The sequence below is a fragment of the Pelecanus crispus genome, chromosome 3 (assembly GCF_030463565.1).
Source record: "Pelecanus crispus isolate bPelCri1 chromosome 3, bPelCri1.pri, whole genome shotgun sequence".
Taxonomy (NCBI): domain Eukaryota; kingdom Metazoa; phylum Chordata; class Aves; order Pelecaniformes; family Pelecanidae; genus Pelecanus; species Pelecanus crispus.
Window position 1 is genome coordinate 854,978 of NC_134645.1, and position 27,204 is coordinate 882,181.

A 27,204-nucleotide genomic window follows, 5' to 3' on the forward strand; every position below is an offset into this window, starting at 1 on the left:
CCACGAAGGCTTAGAAACGCCACGAAGGCTTAGAAACGCCACGAAGGCTTAGAAACGCCACGAAGGCTTAGAAACACCAGGAAGGCTTAGAAACGCCATGAAGGCTTAGAAACGCCACGAAGGCTTAGAAACACCAGGAAGGCTTAGAAACGCCACGAAGGCTTAGAAACGCCACGAAGGCTTAGAAACGCCACGAAGGCCGGCCCGGGGCGGGGGGCCGCAGCCCTTTCCCCTCCTCCTTGCAGCTCACTGGGCTGCAGCCCCGCAGGTGCCCCCGCCGCGGCCGTGCGCACGTACGCGTCTCTTCTCCCACGTAGTTAGCGATAGGATGAGAGGAAACGGGCTCAAGCTGCGCCAGGGGAGGTTTAGGTTGGATATTGGGAGAAATTTCTTCACGGAAAGGGTGGTCAAGCATTGGAACAGGCTGCCCAGAGAGGTGGGGGAGTCCCCATCCCTGGAAGCGTTCAAAAAACGGGCAGAGGTGGCACTTGGGGACATGGTTCAGTCTGGTCTAGCCTTGATTGGTTTAGTGTGGACTTGGTAGTGTAGGTTAATGGTTGGACTGGATGATCTTAAAGGGCTTTTCCAACCTAAACGATTCTATGAAATGCATACACCTACAGACGCGTGTGGGCGCCGGGCCCTGTGTGCACACCCAGTGCAGGCCCGCGCCCCGCCCCGTCCCCATGGCAACGCGCGCGGGGGGCGGTGGCTTCCGGGGCGGGCCCGGCGCGGTGCAGGGCGGGAGCCGTCGCTCTGGCCACCGCCGTAAACAGGGCGGCATGAGCGGGCCCGGCCCCGGCGGGCCCCGGCCCGGCGGCAAGGACGGGCTGGGCTGCGAGGCGCTCGGCGGCCTCCTGCGGCGCCTCCGCGACAGGTGAGGAGACCGCAGGCCGCTCCGCCCGGCCCCGCTCCCCGGCGGCGGCCGCCCCGGGCCCGTCCCGCCGGGCCTCCCCTCAGCGCGGCGGGGCCGGCCCGCACCGCACGCCGCTCTCCGCGGGGGCCGGGCCGCTGGGCGCCCCGCGGGGCGGCTGCCGGGTCCCTGCCCCGAGGGGGACCGGGGCGGGCGGGGTCCCGCCTCCCCGCGCGGTGCTTTCGTGCCCGGGAGGGCGCAGCGGGGCCGGGCCTGGGGGCTGCCTCCGGGCGGGGGGGTCCCCAGCTGGGGCTCTGGGCGCTGCTGCGGGCTGGCTCTGTGTGCGGAGGGTGTGTAAAGCCGGCTTACCGGCTTCGTTCTGCTCCGTGACCTCTGTGTCGGCACCCTGGGGGGCTCCCGAAAGCGCTGCAGCCCCTGCTGCTGCCTGCCCGAGAAGTTCCCCCGGAGCACTCCTTGGGGGGGGGGACGCCGGCTGTGCCGGGGCTCGCCGGTGGGAATCGGCGCCGGCCCCGGTGGTTTTGGGGATGTTTCATCCGCTTTAGCAGCAACTTCAAAAGTTTGTGTTCAAAAAAACGGGTAGATGTGGCACTCTGGGACATGGTTTAGTGGGCACGGGGGTGTTGGGTTGATGGTTGGACTGATGATCTTAGAGGTCTTTTCCAACCTTAGTGATTCCTAGTTTTACTTTCATTAATAATAATCCGCCAAGCCAGGAAACATGAAATTATTCCTCTCCCCTGAATTGGTTTAGTGGTGGGCTCGGTAGCGTTAGGTTAATGGTTGGACTGGATGAGCTTAAAGGGCTTTTCCAACCTAAAGGATTCAGTGATTCTGTGAAAATGACTTGCTTTAAGCAACCGAGCAAATAATATCGATGCTGATACTTCACAGCTGGCTACTTGATGAATGGACATGCACCGATGCTTCTCTCACAGACATCTTAATCTTTACAAAAAACATCTTTTAGGTGTTTCGGTTTGTGGGTGCTTCGGGGCAGGTCTGACTTTCAGGAAAAAAGCAAGCGTACGTGGCGATGTGCGCTTTCGGAAGGGGCCTTGGCCTGAAGGATCCCAGTCAACGGTCGGCTCTGGAGCTGTGCGCAATTAGCGATGCTCCTGGCCTGCTACTCGCTGCAATAACCGCAGTAATTGGTGTCAATTAGCGGTTTTTTTTTCTGGCCAGAGGAAGTCTCTCGAGGTCACTTATGGTGTACTGTTATGAAGTTGCTTTTTGAGCAGTACCTGTTTTCTGTCTAATACAGAAGACTCTGATTTCTGGGTCTCATGCTAGCATCTCAAACATACAGTAGTAGCAGAAGTAGTAACACCATGGCCATCAGCATCTAAACTCGCATGTAGATAGCGCTTTACGAAAATGCTGCGTATATTTTCACTAATATCCTGTTCTGGTCTGGAAGACCACTGGCAAACAAGACAGGAATAACTTGCTGTTTAAAAGACTGGATAAGAATATACAAAGTATACGTTTATTGTATAGAAATTATTAAAGATGTGGGCCCTGGGTAGGGAAAACACTTTATCTAAATTGCAGCATTAGAAAATGGAGGGGGCAGACTAAAATCTGAGTGTTCTAGACTGCATGCTGCTTTAAACCATGTCTTTGTGTGCAGATGTCCCTCGTGTTAGGACTAGAGATGTCTTGCGCGTCCCGAGAGCCCGATCTGCGTGGAGGCTGGTCACCCCTTTTCTAGCTGCTCTGTTGCCTGAGCTAGGGCTGAGCTCGCACTGCCCAAATGGAGTACCCCTCTTCGGCTCCTCCGACACCTCTGGGAACGCAGTACATTTCGGACGTCAGCTCCTCTGTCTAATTTGGCTGCACCAAAAGATTCAGGAGTCATTTGGGGAAGGGGAATTCCAGGCAGACAGGCAACATGACTGCATAGGCGAGAGCCCACTTAACAGGTCTTGTGATGATAAGCAGACCTTTTCTTCCTGGCACACTTCTGCTGTATGTACTTTAAAATATAACAGATGTATTTGTACTTGGTGGTGTTGACAAACGAGGAGTAATTCTTTTATGCCAGACTGTAAGTTGCATGCTGCTGTGGCCTCTGGGAATGGTGCTGCAGAGGCCGTTGCCCCTTCAGAATGTCTCGAAGTGATACCTTTTATCTAAACAACTTTTTAAAGTGGAAAATATTAAAAAAATGGTTAAAGCACTGGAGCATTTCATCTTTTTAAGTCCTGCTTTGGAATTCTGCACTGATCTAATCCCAAGTCACCTGTTCTAAGACCTGAAGTACCCGGCAGCTGTTTCGCCCCTGACTGCAGTCCTGCTTTCAGGTCGCAGTTGTGCTTAAGCAAACAACGAGCCACTACTAATAAGCCGTGTGTACAAGAGCTTGAATATGGCAAGGAAGCTGCTGCTTGGTTATGTCTCCTATCTGACTTGGTCAACTAGAAGGGAGTTCTCATGAATATTTCTCTTCCACCTGTTCTCATAAATCTTTTTTTTTTTCTTTAAATATCTAAGTTCTGAAGTGCTTGAGAAGTTAGCCACCAGATATTAAGCTTCTGATAAACAGTCAGCATGGACTGCCTCGAGCCTTGTGCAAAAAACCCATAGCTGTATCTGAAATTACATGTTAGACTCTGTTGGCCATGTTTTATTTCCTAACGCTGGTACTTTGTCTGCTCTAAATATAAAAATTACTGCATGCGTAGGTCTCTGTACGTAGGTCAGTGGTATCTGTGTTGCGTACAAAATTGTAGAGAGTTAGGTTTAAGGTGTCTAAGATAAGTGAAGTGGGGTAGAGAGTTTGCCTTCTGTGTTTTACACAGAGCTGGCCGTGTTGTGATTACTCAGCACTTAATCTTCAGCGGTTGCTGGTGAGCAAGGCAGTGTTTGAGCAGCGTGGGCGATGAAGTAAATGAATGATATAGTTAAGTGCTGTACTTAACACTGTGACTAACTTTGCAATTAGCTTCGCTTTTCAGGCAGCAAGGCCAGATGCTTCATGCTAAGGGCGGTTTGCAGTAAACGTGTACAAATACCGAGATGTCCTGAACAGGGAATGTAAAGCAGGTAGGGTTATTAGCTTCAGAACCATCTGCTGGTATCAGTTGGGTGGAGAAGATGGTGCTAACCAGGCCCCCTCTAACCTGCCCAGGGGACCCGTGCTCTTGGCTAAGGCTTGAGCAGGCTCTGCCCAGGCTCCACGCTAGTAAGGTGGATGCAGCTCGGTGCTCAACAGTTGATTTAATGTCAGACTGGTGTAGAAAAACAACTGTAAAAATAACATTTCTTACTTTTATGGGAAGATTGCATTGTGGCCAAGTGTTGCGCAATTTTCCACGTACTTATCTCAACAGGGTATCATGACAGGAGTACTGTTATTCCTACATTATGGATGCGGAACTGAAGCACAAAGAGACTAAGGCCTGGTATCTCAAAAAACCCTGAGGCATCTCAGTCCTGCTGGTTTAAATGGGAGGTGAGGGATCAAATATCGCTACAGATCGATGCCTGGTGAAATGCCAGAGATTAGAGAGAGCTTGTGGCTGACCGGGGAACTTAATTCTGCTCTCAAATCCCAGGCTAACGCTCTTTCTCTGTAGACTGAAGATTCAGGGTTGTTTGAAAGTGAGCCACCTGGGTCCTTAAAAAGTTCTGAAGTGTGCTATTTTTGCCCATTTAAGAAAAAAGTTGATACCTGACTGTTTGCACCACTTTAGCCTAATGCACAACTGCATGAACAAATAAAAGTTTCAGGGCAGAGAGCTTTGGGTTTTTTTTCATGTGCAAAAGGAGGTGGTGGTGCAGTGGAGTGGCCAGGATGATCCCTGTACTGCTTCAAGCTTCGGCTTCTGTCGCTGACACAAAGAAACTGTGCTGGAACCTTGCCAGCACCCGGGCAAGCAAATCCGCGAGTAAAGTCTTGATTGCCTCTAATTCACCGCTTGGACAGAGCTGCGTTGGGAAACACCACAAGCTGTGCGGTAACCATTTTAGGCATCCATAACGATGATACTCAGATGCTGAGAGGCTCTTACCTGGTGTTTTTTACACTGCTTTGTCTTGCCTTGGGAAGACCTTACTTACACATTCATGGGCTGTCTAAATAGCTGTAACAGACTAATGACTGGGATGCTGAAAAACCACGCTGGTAGAAAGGGAACGCTCTTTTGGGAGCTAAGGAATGTGATGTGCTACCTGTGGTATTGGAGAATGAGAAATAGGATTGGAGCCAATGGCTGTTCACATTTGTCGGCTTTTACATCCATCAGGATATCAGTGTTCGTCATTGAGTCATGAAAATTACTTCTAGAAGTGTAAAAACAAGATCTTGAAATCTGCTTTTGCTTAGCTGTCCGTCATGTAAAAGGAAATTGAAAGGATGAGATCCCAGATGAAGCGTGGCTTTTAAATTGCATACATGACATGAAAACCTAATCTTGTTTCAGACAGTGGCAGGATCAGATGGGTAAAATGGATGCCTTGATCTCTCAGACTAAGAAGCAGAAAGGGTTTTTTTCCTTGCTTTCCTCTGTTCCGGGCAGCTGGGAGGAGGCAAATGTGTGTGGCTGTGACACAGACACATTTGTAGGGAGTGCACAAATCCACAGATAAGCGTGCCTGGCCATACGGGTGCATGCAATCTCATGCATCTGCCCGTATCACTTGCACGTGTACAGCCTTCCTGGCTAATAAGAATTTGATACTATTTTTTAATAAGCAACTTGGGGTCCTTGCTTTAATTGTTGCAGGGTTTGTAATGTGAATCTACTGGAAGCCTCTGTTCATGGGATGGTTGCTCATCCTCATATGCAATTTGTAATTATTAAATAACATCAGCTTTACTCTTTTATCTTCCTGGAAGTAGATTCTCTTTGAAATAGGTTGTAGGTGAGGTCTGGAGTTTGTTCTTAAGCAGTCTGATCGCCCCCGTGGGCCTATACCCTTGCATTGCTTTTGGCAGATACAGACAGCCTCGTGGCATTCTCACAACCATAAATATTTTTGATGGCTACTTATATCTGTTACCCTTTAGTAAGTTCTGGCAGGTAGTGCTAGCATATCTCTAGATGTACTTGGCTTTAATGCATAATTGTGAAATACGTACTTGATTTTAAGTTCAAATCGTTAAATGAAATGCTTGGATAGCGCCTTGGGTCTGCAAGCTGGGAAAGAGTTGGGATTTTTTGGAAATCTATTTTAACGTGTTGATAGATTCCTATGAGAAGTTCTGGGGAGCTGTCCGTTTGAACGAGTACAAAGCTGCATTGAAAGCCGTCTGCTCGGGGACTTGGAGTGGGAAGAAAGGGAGAGAGGAGCCCGTGAATGCCGGTCCCGGGGTTTAGAGCCCTTCCTGGGGCTGCTGGAGAAGGGACTTGAAACAGCAGCTTAAGCTGGGCAGAAGTCTCAGGCTATTTTGGTGGGTCTTGTGTGGATACATAGATTTTCAGGCAGCTTTTCCCTTTAAAACAACCTCGCTCTTGTTCCAATGAGTTGCAAAGAGAGAAGTTAAAGCTTTGAGGTTTGGGGGCTTGGGGTGTTTTTTTGTGATAAGCTTGGATGGTAGATCAATCTGTAAGGCTACCAATCTAGCAAAAATGTGCTTTCTGCTCTGAAAAGTTTATGCTCTGTGAAATGCTTTATTTCTTGCATTTTGAGAACTTAAATTGTGAAATAGTTTTATCTTGCTCTATGTTGTTTGTTTTCTTCCAGTGAAGCCAAAAGGCTGGAATTAGAAAGAAAACTGATGGAATACAGAAAGTCTGATGCGTGCCTGTAAGCCTATTTAAAAGCTTCTTATAGGTTATTTTATTTTAGTTACAAAGTCTTGGGTATCATGGAATGCTTTTAGAATGTTATCTGGAAGGTTTTTTTATAACAATACATTTATATTCATAGTTGAGTATAATGTAAGATTCATGTCTCTAAGTTACTGATGAAATAACCTCAGCAATAACATAACTACCTTATTCTGTTAATACTGAAATGTTATTTTCTTAGCAATAACTAACATGCAAGTTGGTTTTATGCAACTTTTGTAAAATCCCTGTAGCATAGTGTGTGCTAGAAAGTACTAGGGCCTTAGTCTGAAAGTTTTAGGAAGTGCTAGAGGATATCCTAGGTTCTGGTCCTGCTCCTTGGATTGTTTCTGCATTACCTGTTTAATGTAAATTGCATATACAGTCTGTACAAAAAAAACCCTAAACAACAAAGCAAAAAAAAAAAAAAAAAACCCCAAAAAACCAAAACCCCAAACAACAACAAGAGGGCTGAAAAGTGTCTCATCCAGTATTGCTTTCCTCAAATGTGTTTTGTAAAGCTCATGGAGGTCACTTTTCTGTCTTGGCTCAAGGGGCTGAGGGCTAGGTGCAATAATGGCCAATCCCTTAGGAATTCTCTTCTGAAAGAGGGCCTTTAGATTAGAAAATGAACATATAAATTTAAGAAAAAAATGCCTTAACGGGTGGGGTAACATCACATGTACTTTGTTTTCTGTTTTTATTTGATTTATTTCAATCTAGCAGGTTTTGAACTGACGTTTCTCTGAAAAAATTGCCAGCTTGGGGGATTTAGGTTGCAATTTCACTACTGATTTAAGCAGACCTCTAGGCAGATCGAGACCAAAAGATGCTCCTGACTGCCCCTGGTTCACATTTCCCCTTTGTTGGCACTAACGCGTGCGTGGCTGCCCTGTAATCAGATAAGAAAATAGGTCTGGCTGAAAGTGAACCTCTTTTTTGGGTGGGTGAGAACTGGTTTAGATGGATTTTCAGCTGGATTACTCTTGGCCTAATTTGCCATGTGGACACATAGCAGATAGTATTGGCACAAAAAAGAAGGGCTTGGAGTGCAGGGTGAGATGCCCCTTTTGGAGGCAGTGTGGGTTTGGGTTGGCCTAAATCAGTTGTGAAACCACAGCCTTAATGTGACATTACAATTTGTGCGACTTTCAGAGCACATTCTTCTAAATATAATTTTCATTTTGATTTAATGTGATATAAGCGACTAAAACATAATCCATTTAAAACACATTTACAAGAGTTTTTTAACGTACTTATCCTTTTGAACACCAAACCCCCTGTTTAAACCTGAAGTTATGTGGGATACATCCTGTCAGTTGTATAACGTAGCTGTAGACAGCCGTGCAGAAGAATGTGTCTACTCCTTTTTGGGGACCGGCTCCTACATGAGTGTTAGTATGTATGTGTCTGAAGAAAAGTGATTGTAATAGATTTGTTTATTTTCGTACTCTTTAAGTACTGTTTCTCTTCCCCCTGTAGAATGAAACTAAAATACATGGAGTTGAAAAAATACTTGAAAGAAATAGAGGAACGACAAAAAGGAGCTCTTCTGCGAAACCAGGCATTTTTAAAGGAATTCAACCAGTTTGAAGCTCATATGAAAACTTCAAGTTCAGAGATGATTCAGAAGATGGAAGTAACTTTCTATAAGACTTAATACGTTAGTGTTTACTATTACTACAGGGTTGCTAAATTGGTTTTGTCTGAGTATTATGCACATGAAGGCTTCAGATGTTAGTGAAACCCCGTCGTATGTTTTGCAGCGCTTAAAGCGGTAATGTTTGGGAATTTGAAATGAACCCAAACCCTTGTAATATATGATGTAATAGACCCTACTGTAGCTGCAGAGGTAGTCAGCAACACCTCGTGGAACTCTACATTTAGTCTACAGTAAAGTGCCCCATGCTTCTGAGTCTCTTGGAAGCGAGGGAGAACAGAGATCAAAAACATTTGGAAATGGATCGTGTGTTTGGAGTGTTAGTGATAAGATGATAAACCAGCAGTATCTGGGTTAGGACAAAAAGATGACTTGAGTTGTAATATTTTTCATAAAGAGTTTGTTATAAGACTGTATGTTAGTAAGGCTTTTATTACTTAAAAATACTCAAATACATTTCATGGAAGTCGTTTCAGGACATATTTTAGATTTTGCTGGTGTGAACACCCTAAATAGCCATAGTTAGTCTTGCCCTTGCATATTGCTCAGTCTTTATCGGCAGAGGAAGTGTAAGAGTAAATAACTTCTGCTACAATTACTGTGTTTGAACTACCTGGACTAAAGCTGAGCTAAAATGAGGTCACGCTTAGTTCTGTTACTGAACAGTCAACTAGCAATACTTGAACAGTGGTAAGAGAATAAACTACTTCCTCCAGCATCCTGTTGCATCGCCCGGATCTCTGCTTTTGGTAACGTTTTTGCATGTACTCAGAGAGATTTGGTTCACGTGCCTTCAGAGTTGGAAATTTCAAACCGTCCTTCTGGGCTGGTAAAGAAAAGCCCGAGGAGTGTTTCATCACCTTATATACTTGAATTGTGCACCATAACTGACATGGTAGGAGTGTGGTGGTACCAAATGACTACTTTAAAAGAGCCAATATGCAATAGAATATACTTCTTGCTGTCGTCTTTGTAGCATCTTTGTTTTCCAAGATGACCGCAGCTGTGCTGCTTTTCCTTTCCCCACCCATAGCCTTGACTGCTGTCAGCTCAAAGGTCTGCATTTGCAAAAGAGGTCTTATTGCTGACGTCACTGAATGTCACCAGTTTGAGAACTCACGCTGGGGTGAATTATCCTGATGAAAGAGGCTGTCAAACTAATACATGCTTGTTCTGTTTTTAAATGACTAATTTCTTAAAAATCACCGCAACAGGTAGAAAACATGCATGCTCATTACATTTTAAAAGACAGAATAAAAGCTCTCATGAGGACAAACGAAAGTGACCGTTCAGCAGCTACATTAGCCACCCTCTGCTGTTTGCTCAGCTTGTTCTGATTGGGTTGGTCTGTAATTCTCATTGTGGAAACAGTTGTCAAAAGTCAGCTTGACTCTGCAGCGTTTTCTTTTTGGAGAAAAATATTTGTCTTCTGGCAAGCTCCTGTTTCCCATGATGGCTAGAACTGATAATGAAATGGGGATTTCTGTACCTCCAGTATGTAGTCAATCTACCTTAATATCTTAAAAGAATATGGGAGGGGAAAAAAAGGAGTTGTGGAAGTAAAAAAAGCACTTATAGTCATTTCATTTGTGTTGAGATATAAAGATCAGTTACCACTAGGCCTGAATTGCTATGATTTTTTTTTTATGCTGAAGTAAAATTTGATGATTCTCTTAATTTTCCAGTCTTTCAGACCCTCCTTTATAAATGTGAACAGACTTCTTTTCCTGCTTAGCCCTTTTGGGGTAAATGGCTTCAGTCTTTTCCTTATGGTTATGTATCAGTAATGCTATTTGTAGGTTGAACAGTTACATTAGTGCTGCTTCTTTTTTTTTTTAATAATTAGTGCAGAAATATGATGAAACTCTTCTATACTAAAGTCTCTTACGGCGGCAACTGATTTCCACTCCACTAAACCAATGGGCTGGCTAACGCTCCATGGTTGCGTGCTCACACGAATCAATTCCTCGCACAACCGTAGCCCAGCTAGCGCCTGGTAATTCTTCTAAGCCTGTGGGGTCTGGTGACATTCACAGAGCGTCTCTTCCTTGCTTCAGTTCAGTGACATACAGTTTAGAGACTGTCCCTGGCTGCGCGTGCAGGGTTTCCCCACATTTTCTTTCTTGTTTAAATTTTTATTTAAAGCAGAGCAGGACCGGGGGGTATGTTGTGATGCTAGGTTTCCTCTGTTTTTAAAGGAATTTTTTTTTTTCCTGAGCAACCCTAATGCGCACCCGTTTGACTAGTGGTGGGTTGTTAGAACATACCGGTGTGAGTCACGTTGTGCCACGGGTTGATCTGCATGCAGGGCTTTCGTTCGTTGCGTCCATTTTGATGTTTCTGTGCCATCCGTTTTATTTTTGCCAGGTTAGACTTATTTTTTCCTGAGCTGTTGAACAAGGCGCAGATTACATATCCTCTAAGTTACAGTTATGAAAAGCCCCCTTGTTGTGGATTGCGTAAGAATTATGGAGCATGTAATCGTTTAATCTATCATGAAGTACGTGGAAAGAAATTATTACTATTTTCTCTTTTTTTTTTTTTTTTCACAGAGGGAGAATGCCCTTTAGGAGTGCTTTATCATAACTGTGTACACAGTTTGATGTGGCTGTTTCTGCAAGACTCACTTTTTTCCCCTGTGTTTGTGTGTCTGCAATTTGTTCAGTAATTTTGGGGAGTATAAGTAAATGCACTTAAGCTTGCGGGGAAAATCCAGTAGTTGCATTTGAGTTTATTTTGAGCGTCTTTAATTCTCATGTGTCTAGTTTTTGGTTCTTAAAATGTCCTGTTTACAATTTTATGAACAGCTTCTATTACCTGGGAAATAGCCAGCTTGCTGAATGCACCGCTGGAGTGAAGTGCAGAGCTGGTTAAGTTAATTGTTTTAAAGATTTATTTTCATGCATATTACCTGATGCAGAATAGGTATTGAAGTGCTTTCATTCGAGGCCAATGTAACTTGTTATTGGGGTTTACAATTACTAACAAACAGGATTAATTATAGGTGCTGCATGTGCTTGGCTTTTAAGCAGTAGTCCTACTATGAATGCATTACATTTGGTCAATTAAACAATGTAGTGGAGGTGAAGACGGTTTATGCAGTTGTTTGTTAGTAACACTACAGCAAGTTGCCTTTCATGCTGGGCTGCTCCTTACAACATCTGCCATATATTTTTCCCTATAATAGCTCAATGAGTTGTGAGATGATGTATGTAAACAAATTCTAAAGCTCATTTCATCCCAAAGCAGCAGAGTCCTTGTCTGGATGCAGCAGAAATAATTTGGCATTACAAATAGGAGTCGGGATGAAATAAATTTGAGTCAACAAGTTATTACTATTTTGTAGCATTCTAAATTACGCGAATGAATAAATGTATATTAAAAACCCGCAGAAGATGGGTACAGGCCATGTCATTTGTTCAGGGAAGCGGAAAAATTAGGAGGAAAATGGGATCTCTGGCTTTTTAAATATAGTCCAAGTAAAAAATGCACTAGAACGTTACCTTTAAAAGTACACGATTTGCAAAGTAATATTTGTTGATTTGTGGTGGGGGTGGGTTTTGGCCTTCAATTTTGTGTAATGGATTTGTTCACGTTTAGGCATGGTATGGAAGAGAAATTAAAAGTGCGTTATCACTTCAAGAGGGTAACTCGTCAGCAGAAGGTGACAAGGAGGGAGCATACGACGAGCAGGTAATGCGAAAGAAGTGGGGGGAAATGCGTTCTATTGCACTGATGCGCTTTCCTCTGAGCTGCTGCGTGAAGAGGCAGGCATTGCTAAGCAGTCTCTGCGTGGGGATTTTTGTTGTGGCATTTGTAGTGTGAAATACTGTTTAGTGCCTGAGTGAAGTAGAATAACCTGGGTAAAAAGTGCAATTATTTCAGCCAAAGAACTAGAATTAAAAGGGGGGAGAACTCTAACTGTTTCTGTTCATCTTCATGTCGGTTTTTGTAATTTCTGTGCCGAATAGTGTGAAAATGGTCTTGACCGAGGAGGAAATATTCTTAATGAATGATATTTTTAAAAATGCGGCAGTCGATTCGTACAGTGTATTTATAATTTTGTGCGTTTTGACCTTTTCTCAGAAGAAGCAAAAAGAGATTGTATATCTAAGTAACAGACAAAAAGACTGACAAGGAATACTTAAATATATTCTGCTATATATCTGCAGTAATGCAGGCTTCTAATCCCTCCTCCTATCTCCATATAAATGATACAGTTCAAGACCGTAGCTGTTTTCTTCACTAAAAGCAGTAAAGCTCTTTTAGATGAAATGTCTAAAAACATCTTGTAATAACTTGGAGCATGCTGGCAAGAGTAGTCACTTGTGACTATGTGTGAAACCCCCTCAGCTAGTTGATATTGTAATAAGCAGAAATGGTAGCATCACTCCATTATTCAGAAAAGCCAACAGCATGCTTGTCCCTTAGGCTACAGCATTCATTAAGAAAAGCTTACTGGGCTGAAAGCTGGAAACAGATGATAACGGGATATGATTTTCATATTTAATGCATTCCTTGGAAGAGTATGTGTGCTGCAGATTGATAGAAGAATCAACTGCTACTTTACTAAAAGACTTTCTAGTTTGCCCTATAGCTACCGATGGAATCATTCAGCCAAGAAATTAACTTTTTCTCCTTTTACCTGCTTTATATATCTGCTAAGCAGGCTGCCTGGCTGCCAGTAAATGTTATTATGCAGTTAAATGTTTGGTATTTAAGACTCTTATCAGAAAAGAAACAGAGGCCACACTATTTTGTTTTTATAGTAGGAGGAAGGTTTTCGGTTTTCTTTCTTCAGTGCATTAGCAGTCGTTAATCTGAGTTTATAGGAAGTTTTCCCCATAGATTAAAAAGTTAAAAACCTTGAATTTAGAGCATTCTTTAAACTGTAATATACAAAGCGATGAACCCGAGCAACCTTGACCTATATAAGCAGGCCTCCAGCAGTTTGCAGATTACATTTTTAATTCAGATGTATGTGAAAAGGTGAGTTGATTTTTGAATGCTAGATTCTTCAATGAAAAGCAGTCGGTGTCGGAGACATAATTCTATCCTATGGAAAAGTTTTCATAAACACTAGACCATCAAAGACTCATGGTGTGACTTAGATTTTTAAAAACTGTTAGCAGGTTTTGGACAGTACAAGAACTTGGTACGTACCCAAATATGTCACTTTATGTTGAATTACAGTTACTAGCTTGATTGTGGACTCTTTTGCCCCCTTTTTTCTCCTCATCTCCCACCTCAAATACAGAGGTAACTTCAACTAGGTTGTGCATCCTTCTGCCTTGTCTATGCCGTGTCTCAGATCTTACTCTCCGACTCCATTTTTCTCCGGACTGATTGTGCCAGTTTCCCACCACCTTCACCTCACTTAAAATCTGTTTATTATGTCCAAAATATGAGAGTTTGTTCTTGGTGACATGCCAGCGAGTCAGTCATAGCGAGCACATGCGTTTAGCAGGTGGTATATCCAGGATGCAAATCATCACAGCTTGGAACTGGTTTTATTTACCAGCGCTGGTATCGTAATGGTTTCCTTCGGGCTAGTCAGGATGCCGGTGGTCGTGTGATAACCTTGTCAGTGATGCGTCTTGGAGACCAAGAAGGATAATCACAGAAGCAATCTTCTAGAGAGGGTCAGTATCCCAGTGCCCCTAAAACACCAGTGTGAATGTCTGGTACTTGTCTGAGCCATGGGATATGCACCTTTTGGACTCTCAATTTTTATGGGGGTCCTTAAGCTCAGAAATCATATACCCAGTGTTTGTCTAGAAGACCATGATGCTCCATGGAAAGGGCTTGAGCAGCAGTCTTCTGAAGCGCAGTGTCACGGCAGCCCGGTGTTCCGAGGTGGAGGAGAGGTCCTGTACTGAAGAGGTCCTTCTCAGCTGGCAGAGCTGCATGACCTGGGTGTCTGAAACCGTTGTGCCATGAAGTCTGGCTTCTTCAACTTCGAAGCACTTTCTTGAAGTCTTTTGAGGACTTTGGACTTGTGCATCTTGACGCTGCCATGTTCTGTTGGCCGTAGGGTACAGGGGACCTCCCAGGGGCACTGGTGGGTGGCAGAGCGTCCTTCCCTGAGAAAGGGGTGTCACCAGCCCCTGGGAGAGACGAGCCTCTGGCTCGACTTCACCTCCCTAGCTTTCACGTGGTCGTCTGCTGCCGGGGGAGACTGGGCCCTTTTGTAAGTCCTAATGGAAGGGATTTTTTTTTCTTATCTTTGTTCTCTTCAAAACACTTTAATGATAATAAAAAAAGATTGTATTTGTTACTGGAGGAGGAAGTGGGGAGCCTACACGCCACAACCAAAAAGAGGATTGTAAGTGTGCTTTGTGCAGAGGCTTCATTTAACTCCCGGCTGGAGTGACATGAAGGTCAGTAATTTTGTTGACTGTTTTAGGTAAGTCATCTACACATTTTTACTCTTTTGGTTTTGGTGGTAGACCAATGTTATCTGTCATTCTTCTGCTTTGAGAATGCAAAGGTGGTGAAGAGATTAATTTTTTTTCTGCAGTCGAAGAGGAGCTTGTTAGAGATATGTGTCTGCTATGACTTTGCCAAGCACTTGTACCTGTCTGAATTGCATTTGTTTTGGAACGCTACATCCAGGAGCTGCTAAATCCATAAAGTACTTGCTAGATGCATTTTAAAGCAGCAAATCCAAGACCCAAAAAGTAATTAGGAGGAACCCAAGAGCAGTGGTGATGGAATAAGCTGTGAACTTAATCTGAGTAGCAAACCTTTACTCCTTCTTAAAATAACTTCATGGCTTTTTGTTCTGCTTCTTGTTACGTGGAATTTGAGCTTTTTTAATGAAACTTGGTCACAGACTAGACAAGATGCCTTTGTTTCCTTTAAGCTGGGCTTGGCAGCTGACTTTGTATGGTGGGAAGAGGTCAGGCAATGAAAGAGAGGAGAGAGGTGTGAAGGTGACTGTAAATTGTCCTGCTGTGATTTGGGGCTGAAAAGTAAGCCCTGCTTAGTATGAACAATGGTATTACGATAGCTAATTTTGGCTTTGCATAAACTGGCGGTGACCTTTTAGTAGTAGTGGTGGCAGTAGCCACTCCTCCTAAATTGTTCTGATTGAGTAGGTTTACAAAGAAAAAGAGGCAAGTATTGAAACACTGGGATTTAGAAGCAGAGTGGTTATACTGTTGGAACTATTTTTATGCAAGTTCAACAGTTCTTGGAGGAAAGTGCCATTTAAAACGTTTCTGCTCGGTGCCCAAAGTTGCCATGTGGAAAATGCGATTTCATCTACGTGGTGTTAACTGAGTAGTCGTTCTTCCTCTTTGCTGTGATTTTAACAGACAGGAAAGAGCAGAAGGAAGACAATGAATACAGTGACTTTTTTTTTTTTTTTTTGCCTCATTCTTATTTGCTTTGTTGACATGCTGCGAGCAAAGCTGGATATGTAGGCAAGTAAGCGATGGCAGATGTACGTTTCAAACTCCCTGGGGACCCTTCCTCATCCTGTTGCCTTCTAGAGAAGACCAGAAGAAGAGCCAGGAGGAGGTTGCTTGGAGCAGCTGCTACGGATGGCTCTGGAAAGGCCGGCTGTGTCGTGGACACTGCAACGGGTCCTAATGATCCTAAGGAAGCCTTGGCTTCAGGATGCTGCGGTACCTAAACCACAGGCTACCAGGCTGTGCAAAGTCAGGCACAAGTAGAGCACGAGGCTTCCACTCAAGTCAGTAACTTAAAGGTGTTTTCAGTGACTTTGGTGGGTAGATCTAAATGTCATCCTTTGGTCCAGGGTCTTAAAAGCCTTTGCAGGAATCTAATCTTAAAAGTTTGCCTGTTTGTAAAAAACAGTTACCGTTTAGATTAGTTTGAGTCCTTTGTGTATTTCAGTCCCTTTTAGTTGGGTTGGGGGTGCAGTGTGCTTTTGCTGCTGGTTGTTTTGGCTCACGGAGCTTCAGTTGATGTCCGGGCCCTCGTTTTCACACTAGGATGCAAGAAATGTGTGCCAAGTGTTTGTGTAATAATAATACTGTACAAAATACTTGCATTCTGTGATACTTTTCACTCCAGAAACCAACACATGATCCTCTAGAAGCTCCGTTTGCAGCACGGTGACTGTTTGTTTCCTTAAGCCATCTCCCCCCTGTGTTTTTCAGATGCCACGGGTTGGAAGACGGGCAGGAATTAGCAGCGGGGCAGCCATGCCAAGGGGACTGTATCATCCAGCAACAGTCTTTATGGGTCACCACACATCAGCAGTCTCGGCTGCTGGAAGTTTGGGCACGCAGCAGAAACCCCCCCAGCCCACAGAGAGCCGCTCGGCACCCAGCCTGCCTTCACGCTCCCCATCACTTGAAGGACTTGGTCCAGAGAGCAGAAGCGCTGATTTAGAGAGCGAGGCATCAGTGGAGGGAGCAGCGAGACGTGGGGACCTGGCAGCCAGTGAGGAAGGCTCCGAGCAGCTCATCTCCTCAGCATCTGATCCCGAACCGGCCGGCCCTGAGGAGGAACGGCCATGGGGAAGCGTCCCAGGTACGGTGGGGCACGTGCCTGTCTGCCGCTGCCTGGCGCTGGGGCACGCTCATCCCAACCAGAGTGGTGCCCACGGATGCTGGTTTTCCCTGTGTGTGCTGCACTGGTTGAAGCACAGCAGCACTCTTTTTTTTTTTCTCCTTTTTTTTTTTTCTTTTGGCTCTGTTTCCTCCCAGGCCGCTCATCTGGACAGGCAAGGGCTTGCTGGGGGCTGAGCCTGTTCAGGTTCACTATTAGAAAGTGAAGATTTCTTCACTGCTGTGCTGTGTCTTGAAGTAGTCTGAGCCTCATTTTAAGAGGTTTAATATGAACCTATTTCACTGGCAGAGTACGTCACTTCTGTTTGGGGTTGATTTCCTTCTCCCTCAGACAGTTGTGCACAACAGTTCATCCATTTTGGAAAATGGGATTTGGCAGCGTAGACTGAGGGTCGGTACGTCCCCCTGTGTGGCTGGATTAACTCCTCCATAGTGGTTCTCTGCCTTGTTCCCAGCTTTCCTGAGAAAGGTGGTGCAGACCTTCCAGCCGAGATGCTCTTGCTCTGGGACAAGATGCACTTCCCTCCAAGGCAGCCTCCCAACTTTTTTTTTTCCTTCCTTTTTTTCCCCCCCATCTTGGCAAAATGCGTTCTCTCCTGCTTTAGTGGCTTGGTTACTTACTTTGAAGTAAGCTAATGGACGTGTTTCTGAAGTCGCAGTGACAAAGGTTTGTCGCTAAGTAACAGTGTGTTCCTTTTTTTAAGACCTTGCAGAAATACTCTCCCTGCCTTGCCAGTTAACATAGCAATTTTAAGCTAGTTTTCCAAGCCCCATAACAATTGCTAAGATGGAGCTATTTATAATGGAAACTGGTGGCAACCCTAATGATGCAGGGACTCCTCTTCTGTAATGATTGTGGTTTTTCTTTATAGAGGAAAGCTGGCATCCCCATCAGATGATCTTCTGTGCTACTTCTTGGGGTTTTTCTGGCATCCTCTTTCTTGAGGGTGGGTTTTTTTTTCATTCCTTTTTCTTTCTCCAAGGAATTTATTTGCGCCTCATTTTCTTTCATCTGATGCATTTGCCACTTTTTTGTTTTAATGAAAGCCCGTCCTTGCTGGCATTGGGAGGAGACCAGTCCAGCCTGGCTTACGTTAGCCCTGGGTTCTGCCTGCAGCTCTGCAGAGCGACGGTTCCTCCCCGTGGGGAAGGTTGAGGTGGCCAGCATCGTGTCTGGGAAAGAAATACCCATTTAATTTCTGGGATGCAGTATCTCTGCCTTCAGAGAAACTGTACAGTTGGGTTCAAAATCGAAATGAGCTTTTTGTCAAATGGCACAGTAATCACCTCAGACTGCCCGGGGGGCTCTTTATGTCTGTCTGCTGCCAAACTCCTGCTGCAAAGTGAACAGGCTAATGCGGCCCAGGTTTGAACATGTGGAGGGGACTGGCTTGTTCCAACTCTCTCTAGCTTGACTTTCCACGCTGCAAAAGATGGCAGCTGGTGAAGATGCTTGGCTGTGCCATACCTGGAGCGAGCATCTGCTGCCTGCCCTGCTGCCTGCCCTGCTCAGAGCAGCACTCACCAGCCTCTCCCGCTGCTCCCCGGCCACTGCCAGGCAGTGGCAGCACAAAATGTAGGAAGGAACAAATCCTGTTTCCCCAGGTTAACAAAGCAAGAAAACGTCCCCTTTCTCCCAACCCTCCAAACTGGAGGAAAAAAACCCCCTCTGTTCCTCTCCATCCTCGTTTCCCAGCAAGCGCAGTAGTGACATTTCTTTTGCCCATAATTTCTTTGCAAATTTGGAAACAACGCTAAGAGCCTATCCTGGCACCAGCTACTGTTTGGCATAAACCTTGAGTGATTTGGTTCCAGTGAAACTCTGTGACCAAGACAAACAGAAATGCTGGTGCTGTAGTGTTAGCAGGTGTGCGAATGCTGGTTAATTTAAACCCATGGTGAATTTTATGGAAAACTGGGAATTTCTGTAGCAGTGCTAATTTGTTACACACTAGCTGGTCCATTAACTTTTGGCATTCTATAAAAAGATAAGTAGCATGTATCTGTCATCTTAGAAGCATGATTCAGCCCCGTACTCTCCTCTTTTAGAGAAGGCAATTAATGTGCAGAGTTTAAAAGCCTCCAGGCATGTATTTCTTCTGCGAGGTTTAAAAAATGTGTATGACAGTAGCCTCTTCAGGTGCACTTTTTTTCCCCTATGAAAACCTTTTTCCAGCTTTTCTGTTTCATTGTTCCTCCAGAGATGATTTAGTGAAGTAGCTGGTCTTCATGCCGGTGATGGTTTTTGAGGAGTGCCGAGTTTCTCGCACCCGCTGGGAGCTGCAAGCCCAAAAGGCGCGAGCATGGAGGCCTGCAGCCTCCCCGCACTCCCCCTTGCGAGGGGAGCGCAGAAGGACATGGGGCCGTGGGCAGGGAAACCCAAAGAGAAGGGAGAGCAGAGGGATGCTCCCTCAGGCGTGTTCAGTGAAAGAGGTGAACAAACAGCATAGGAAATCTTAGTTTGGTTCCCTGTGCTATGATGTACTCCTTGGTCCTGCTAGTGTTTGGGAATAAATTTTTTTTTTTTTTACAGGACCAAAGCCTCGCCTGAGTGACTGGTGGACTTGCAAGGAGGCGAGCTGGCAGAGCAGCGCTGAGCTCCCAGTGCCCGCGAGCGCCGAGGAGGTGATGCCGAGCGCTCCCGGCGTGCCGCGGGGAACGGCCTCGCCAGCAGACAGCCGGGAGCGGGGCCGGGATGCCCAGGCTGCGGAGGGCTCCCCGCTGCAAGCACCAAACCCTCCCACGGCGCAGGAGGAGCCCTCGGTGAGCTCAGCACCAGGCGGGTATGTCCTTACGTATTTTCTCTCTGCCAGTACTCATTCATTAGCGTGTGGCCCCAAGGCTGTTTTCACAGCCTGGCTGATGTGTGGCACTAAAGCCCGCGTACAGGTGGGCAAACTTCTTGCCTATTTATTTAATATCTCACTCCCTCTCTGCTAGTGGTTAAATGGCTTCAGGTAACTCATTCAGGTCAGACTTGGACAAGTCAGGTGTGTTTGTTGTTAAAATGCAACAGATGTTCTTTAAATGTATACAAACCTTATTTCAACAAGTTTATATAATAAGACTTACAACTTACTAAACAGTGTATTTTGTGTGGATTAACATTTCCAATTGGTTAAACTTCTCCAGCATTTTGTTTGGAAATAGACAACAAGAAAGAATGTGGAAAGTGTGACACAGATGCACGGCTTGTCCTTTGCTACCATGTGAATGTTGGTGGGGTTTTATTGCCAACAACTGCAATACCAGCGTACCAGCTGTAATATCAGTCACAGCTGGATTTTCGGCCTTGCAACACGCCCCTAAGACAGGGAAGCGCATCCCCATCGCGGTGGGGCGATACCCGCTGCGAGATGGTCCACAGGCTTTGCCCAGCTCGCACGGGAGGGCTGGCTTTGCTTCCTCGCTGTGTCCGAACAGCCCCGTGCCAACCATCGTCATCCCCTCCTGCCTCCCCACCTTGTCCTGCCGCGTTGCTGCAGGACCATCCCTCCTGCTTTTCTCTCTTAGTTCTTCTGAAGCTCCCTTTGCCGCCCGTTCCCTCTGCAGTGCTTCCTGTCCACATCCCCTTTTACCCCAGCTATCCTAGCACTGCCTGGCCCCCCAGTTCTGTGACCTACGACTGCTGCCTCTCGCCTGCCCGCTCTCCCTTAGCGGCACGCTTCTGTTTCCATGTCCTCTGTATCCTCAACACCCTTCTCCCTCCTCACTAGCGTTTTCCTGCCCCTGGTCACAACAGAAATATTGAAGAAAGCCTTTTCTGCAGGCACGTGCTGTATTCCAGCTGGTGCCGCTCCCCTTGGGCCTCCCTACCTTGATGGTGGGGGGGTGGCTGTACGTTGGGGAGAGACGAGGTCCGAAAGAAACCAGTGGTTTTACCCCTGGAGAATGAGGAGTACTCTTTTACCAGTTTTGGTTGGGTTTTTTTTTTCCCCTTTTTGGTTGTTTGCAGCTATTTAATCTGCTTAACGCATCTATCTTCTTACATTCATGGTCATGTTGTCTTAGGCACTGATTTCAATATTAGTTTGTATTTTAATAGATCACAGTTGAGCAGAAACTAGTTGCCATCAATATACACTTCTGTAACTTTATCATTTCACATTTGCATCAGACTGCTTGCTATGGAAACATCATCTAATTTACATCTAAATAGCTTTTACCCAGGGTTTGTTTTTTTTTTTCTATAACACCTGTTAATCATAACACTTTGTACGGAAGTTGCATAGAGTGCCTGCCTTTGCTAGAGAAGTCGTAGCTGAGCGATGGTAATTTAACCTTTTGTTCTCTCCCTGTCGATGCTAGTGATGCCTCGCTGTTCATAAACTGATGAAAATATTGTGCGATGCTTTTGAAGCCCAGCCAAATTATACGAAAGGTTTCACTGCTCGCATTATCTCCGGAGCACAACTGAAACCAGAACGTGGAGGTTTCCTCTCGCATTATGCCAAGCTGAATGCCTCTGTTTCTCAAGGCCATGGAAGCGGGATTGCCACTGTTAGCTGTTTCTGCAGAAAAGATACAAATTTTAATTTGCTTTACCTGGAAATTAAAATGCAGATAAAATTTCAAAAATGGCAGGCGTGGAAGGTCTCGTGGAGGTTTAAGCAGCCTTTGCCATTGTGGCGCTTAGAACCAGCTGGGCTGTCCAATCCGACTTTCCAACGCACGTGAAATGCAGCGTGCACGCTCGAGTCTTGCAAAATAATTCATGAGCTGAAAATCTTGGGGAACAGTTTCCAAGTAATTACATAACTGAAATTCAGGTACTAAATTACACAAACTATGAGAATGCAACTTTTTTTTGGTCTGAATATATCATGCCACAGATTCACAGAATGAATAATATCTCGGGTCTTGCGATGTCCCTTTGGCCCATGTGGTTTTTCTCTTACGAAATTCCTACACTGGCTGAAGAAATACGCAGAAATTTTGCAACTGTTTATACCTGTTGTACTAAATTAAAATATCTATAGCTTGGATTTTCCCAATGCAGCGGTGTCGTGGCTGTGGCATCCGAACAAAGTACCATTCCTCGCCTGTCGTCTCTGGGCCATTCGTGCACTTTTGGTGTCTTATTTGAAATCAGTACGAGGAGGGGAGGGGAGCTCCTGTGTGCAGGGATCATAGCTCACTGGAAAGGCAAAACAAAATCCTTGTTGCATGTCAGGAAGTCACAAGTTCATATTTTTGGAGAAAATGCCTTTCCTATCTTGCTGCAGAAGTAGCATTGTGGTTTGGTTTTTTTTTTTATGTTTTGGGTTTTTTTTCCTGTGGTAAATGCTTGCAGGTCCTATTTTACCTCTGGGTGAGTTCAGCCTAATTTCAAACTGCATTTTCCAGCTAGAAGAATGGTTATCATGATAACATTATCAGGTTATTAACCAAAGAAAGGTGATGCTGCTACGAAAGGTTATTTAGTATAAGTTTTGCGCCTTGGTTGCAGTTCAGTGGGGTGCTGCGATTTTGCTACCTATTTTCTAAAATCGTCATCCTTAATAACTAAACTCGGTGCTGCGGAGCGCTGCCGGCTGGGCGTGTTGATCAGAGCTCGTACACACACCTCTTCAGACTCGTCCCGCCAGCTCGGACCCGCGCGAGAGCCCGATCCACGCGTTTTCCGTTTGGGTCTGTAGCCCAGGAGCCCGCTGGCGAGTGGGGGGCTCGGCTGGCTTGTTCGAGTGGCACTGTAAAGGCCCCCCCGATTTCCCCTCCCGCCAGGTGAAGCCACCCGATAGCTCCGGTCCTCGGCTGCTCGCTGCCGGTCTGAGCTGCTGAACCGGAGGTGAAAGGCTCCGTATCCTCTTACCATTCCTTACAGCACCCGGCCTTTTCTTTAAGGGCTTAAACCCGGGAGTGGGAGCGGGGGGGGAGAGGGTCTCGGAGAATTAGCGCAGAGAAAGATGATGACTATTTTAAGGCCTGCGCTGAGGGGGTGGAAAAAGGCAGAGCTTATGCCTGTGCTGCTTCAGCTGCATTGAAGAGGACTTAGCACAGATGGATTGTGCATTACAAAATGTAACACATAATTCAAGCTGCCAGCTTAATCAGACTGTTTCCAGGAAGCAACCTGTAAAAGAGAAGGACCTCTTGTTTGCTGACCTCTGATCCGTAGCCTGCTGCAGATTGTCATACATTTTGTTTTTCTTTATGTTGGTGTCCCTTCCTTCCCCTTCCCTTTTTATTATTGTATCCCTCTCGAGTGGCACCCTGGAAGGACCACCCAGCGGGAGGAAAACAATGGGAAACGAGCCGGCCGCTAAAATACAGGGTTTGTAAGACTGGGGGAAAAGAAAAAGCACTGTTTAACTGCATATGTGATCTCCCTGGTATTGTTTTGCTTATTAAATGTCTAGGAAACTCGACTAAATGCATGGCAGCTCCCACTTAATTGTTCACTGTTGCCCAACAGCCCGACGGAAAACACAACTTTCAGTATAGCTTAACACGATTGCAAAAATGCTGCAAGTTTTCTTGCTCAGAGCTTTTCACTTGAGGGAGCGTGAACCAAGGTTAACTGTATAAATGTCAGCTTCTACATGGGGGGGGGGGGGGAAGAAAAAGAAAAAAAAAAAAAAATCTTTATTTTGCCTGTGGGGCTCTGCGGGCGCAGGCCCAGCTGGGGCATGGCTGGTGGAGACCTGGCCTGGAAAGTCCCCAACAAAGCAGGCAGCCGGCCTGGACCTGAATAGCCATTTACACCTCTGTTCAAGGATTAGCCTGCTGCATTGTTTCAATGTTTAAGTCCTAATTTGCATCATTATAGAGGTGCAGCTTCATCAGAACCCCTCTGAGGTCCCAGTTATGTCCCCGTACCTGTAGGTGGTCACCAGATTTATTCTGATTGTGGAGGTGAAGGAATTAAACGACTCGGGGCAGGGCAATTTCAATGCAGCATCTCAGGCCTTGGCTGATTTTTGGATGGTTTGTTTGCTCATGTGCTTTTTTTTTTTTTCCCTCTTGACAGAGCTCAAGCAATGTGGTTTTTGCTGTTTGCTTTGAAAAGCTAAAACGAGGGTGTTCGTTTTTCCAACTGGTGCGATGGGAATGCCTTTGAAATACCTGTCGCAGCTCAAGTCCCTTCAAGCCCCGTTTGCTGTCCGTCCGCAGGCACCGCGGGACGCTGGCGGGGCTCTCCCGTGCGCTGCAGTTGATAGAAGACGTGGTGGTGAGGACGAGCCCCCAGCACCGGGCGCTGTACCAGGGCCAGCACGTGGGGACGATGGGCACGGCGGAGCTGCTCAGGTTAATGCCGCTTCCCCGCGAGCTGCCTCTCCCCTCCGCGCCCTGGCAGAGCGGGCAGGAACCGGGGAGGAGGGCGGTGCTGCCTATGCCTTAACCCCATCCCCTGCATCCTTGTTTGCTCGTTGCCGTACATCCAGCGTAATGCTTGTAATTTTGTTGTTGACTGCTTACGCGCTCCTAGCTGAATTCAGGTGAGCAGTGGCGAGAGGCTGTTGCCGAGCAGCTTTGCAGGAGCCTGCTGAGGTTTGAGCCGGGGTCCTCGCTCTTGCGGTGACAAATGGCCGGCGCAAAGAGCCAGCGGGCTCCTGCAAACAAACATCGCTAGTTGCTAAGAGGCCTCCCTCCCCTTCCACTGTTTTAATGTCATCGGAGAGCTGAAATATGGCCCTTAGAAGTGCATACGCAAATTACTCCAACAAATACTCTTTCCTAAATGTAGCGCTTTTTGCAGCCTTGCTCCACAGATCCCTTAGGTGAAGTAAATACTTATTTCCAAGAATGAGAGCATCCCCTTGGCTAGTAATGCTAATGTGATTTACTGAGGTAGACAACAATAGCCAGAAAAATAATTTCTTCTTCAAGGTAAAGGAGCAAAGAGAATCACCAAAACCCGTGTGTTAACAAAACCGGGGTCAGCGAGCCTTCTTTGTCCCTCCGCAGCAACAGGGCTCTTAATTACAAGAATTGGGAACAGCTTTGTAATTTTATTTAAAATTATACATCAGCCTCCATAAACTAGGATTGTCATAAGCACTCGATGGTTAGAGGATTTCTAGGGAATTAGGAGGAAGTGTTGCCCACCGCCAGAGATGGGCTCCTGCGACGTAAGCGCTCTGGCCACGGCACAGCCAGGGCCGCCCGGCCAAGAAGCGGTTCCACTGAGTGGATGTGCGCAGGTTCCCCTGTATCTGTCAAAAAGCAAAGGTGCGAGATTAAACCTGGCGTTTTCTGAGCGCTGGGTTTGACCTCCCTGTCCTGTTCCGCATCTTTTGCCAAGAGCATCGCGGATGTTTGTCCCGCTGGGCTGTCCCACCAGTTATCCCGTTAGCCAGGGGAAGCGTTACAGATTCTGCCTCCAAACTGATGCTGGCTTGTCTGGGCTTTAAATAAAGGTTGCATGTAATACCTGCTTTATTTTGTAGCTTTTGTAATCGGGCCGGCAGTCTGAAAGAAGACGACCTTGAAGCATGCGAGGCAGTCGTCCTTCATCAGCTTCGGGCTTTATTACAGAGCGTGCTGAATGGATGCCTCCTACCTGAGAAAACACTCGATGCTAAAGGTAGAGCGGTGGATGAAAAGCAAACCAGGTATTGCAGACACAAAACTTGTGTGTGGGTGTGATTAACATTCTTTTCTTTCCTCCCCAAGTCTGCTCTGCCTCTCTGGTGCAGAAAAAGAAAGAAAAGTCTGCAGAAAGCAGACCTGGGGCCAGACCTCCAATCGCACTGGAAAATAAAGACGTCTGAGTGCTGATCTCTGCGTGTCTTGGCAGCAGCCGTGCGACTCGAAATGAGAACATTAAGCAAATTCATTTATTTTCCTTTTCGTTCACTGACGGTGAATCTTATTCCGCCAGGCAGCACTCAGCCAGGTCCCCCCCGTCTTGCCCAGTCCACAGCATCTCCCGCCCCAGGCTGCTGTGGTGGGGAAGGAAACATATTAACTTCAGAGATCTCTTAGCTGGTAATTTCTGTGATCTTCAACGTGAGTCTCAGGCACGTAAGGATGGGGAATGTAATTTTGAGAAGCAAATTATTTTTCTGTGAAGCAGAAGATGCATATAGCCTTTAAAAACAATAATCCGCAGTTATTCAAAATGGTTTTTTTCTTTCCTGTGCGTACGCCACAAGGACAAGAGAGAATTGATTTTTTTTTTCTTCTTTTTAGGTCTCTTTAATACAGTAATGAAAACAATTTCCATTCTTTCTTACTTAGCTTCTGTCTAGACCTTCCTCCCTGTTACAGGCTCAGCAACGCTCAAGTGTTAGCAGGATCGGGGCACTTGTGAGCGCTGAAGAATGGTCTATTTAACTATACCTGGTTCTCCTTTCGAGGCTGATATGCCTGCGAGCACTAATATGTTGTTGTATTTCCTGAATGGTTTCTTAGGGACAAACACTTGTGGAGTTAATTGGAATTCACTCCTCTGTTTGTGAAACTTCATTGGAGCAACTGGAAAAACAAACATCTTTGGCAAACAAGATTGCAGTATTTATATTTTCTGTGCTAAAAGAAAAGCCACTTTTGCTCAAAAATTATAAAAGCAATTCTGAAAAAGAAGATGAGCCTGGGGAAGTGGGTGCCCAGCACAGTGCCTGATGGAGTAAGTGAGGTCTGCCCACGGCTGCAGGAAAGGTTTAATGTCTCCTGATCTGAGAATCAGGAGGGACCCAGGGGACAGACATGATGACGATCGCCCCTGCCCGTCCTCCCCACATTTGCGGAAGTCACAAGTGACTTCTTATGCTTTCCACTTTGGACATGTTTAAAAGCAAAAGTGGGAATTAAGAACAAAAGATGTGATGGCTTTTCCCACTGCATGTTGACCCGCTTGTGCAGATAAATGAGTAGCATGGCACCTGTGTACGTGGGGTGTCCCACTAACGGTGCTTGGGTTTGTTTCTCAGGCCAGACCAGCGGTGGGACATGGACATGCTGCAGACTTGCTTGAGCAACCACGCCTTGTTCTTGAAAAAGCACCAGGTTCAGCTCACGGGAGACGTGGCGGAGATGTTTGAAAGCCTGCTGGCTTCCAGCAAGAAGGCGCAGGACAGCCAGGTTGGCACTTGCATCTAATAATGTCTAAATCAATGACACCTGCAGACTAATTTGCACTGTGAAGGCGAGACGGGCCCTGTGCTGCCAATGCGATGCGGTGTGTGGGCTTTAAGGGCGATGACAGGCAGTCCGTGTTCATTCATCGGCCTCGGAGATCGTCGGGAGGTGGGTAAGGAGAGAATACGAGTTCCCCAGTTGTCTCGGGGCAAGCACATACAGCACTTCATCCCATGAAGAAAACAGTCTCTCTAAGGTCTCTGGGAGGGTGTTTTCCACCCTTCAAACCAGTTATTTATTTAAACAAGCTCACACATTTGTTGTTGTGTG

The 27,204-nt window shown here is 45.9% G+C and overlaps 1 protein-coding gene across 1 annotated transcript in view; it reads left to right on the forward strand.

Moving 5' to 3' along the window:
* Window positions 1-782: 782 nt before the first annotated feature.
* The window catches only part of KIZ (kizuna centrosomal protein), a 51,408-nt gene continuing 24,986 nt past the window's right edge, over window positions 783-27,204 (forward strand). The window contains 12 exon segments of the mRNA XM_075706733.1: window positions 783-877; window positions 2,521-2,684; window positions 3,196-3,245; window positions 4,207-4,328; window positions 6,563-6,625; window positions 8,131-8,287; window positions 11,909-12,001; window positions 16,438-16,813; window positions 19,385-19,634; window positions 23,965-24,099; window positions 25,242-25,406; window positions 26,727-26,877. Coding sequence (XP_075562848.1) covers window positions 783-877; window positions 2,521-2,684; window positions 3,196-3,245; window positions 4,207-4,328; window positions 6,563-6,625; window positions 8,131-8,287; window positions 11,909-12,001; window positions 16,438-16,813; window positions 19,385-19,634; window positions 23,965-24,099; window positions 25,242-25,406; window positions 26,727-26,877 — 1,821 coding nt within the window.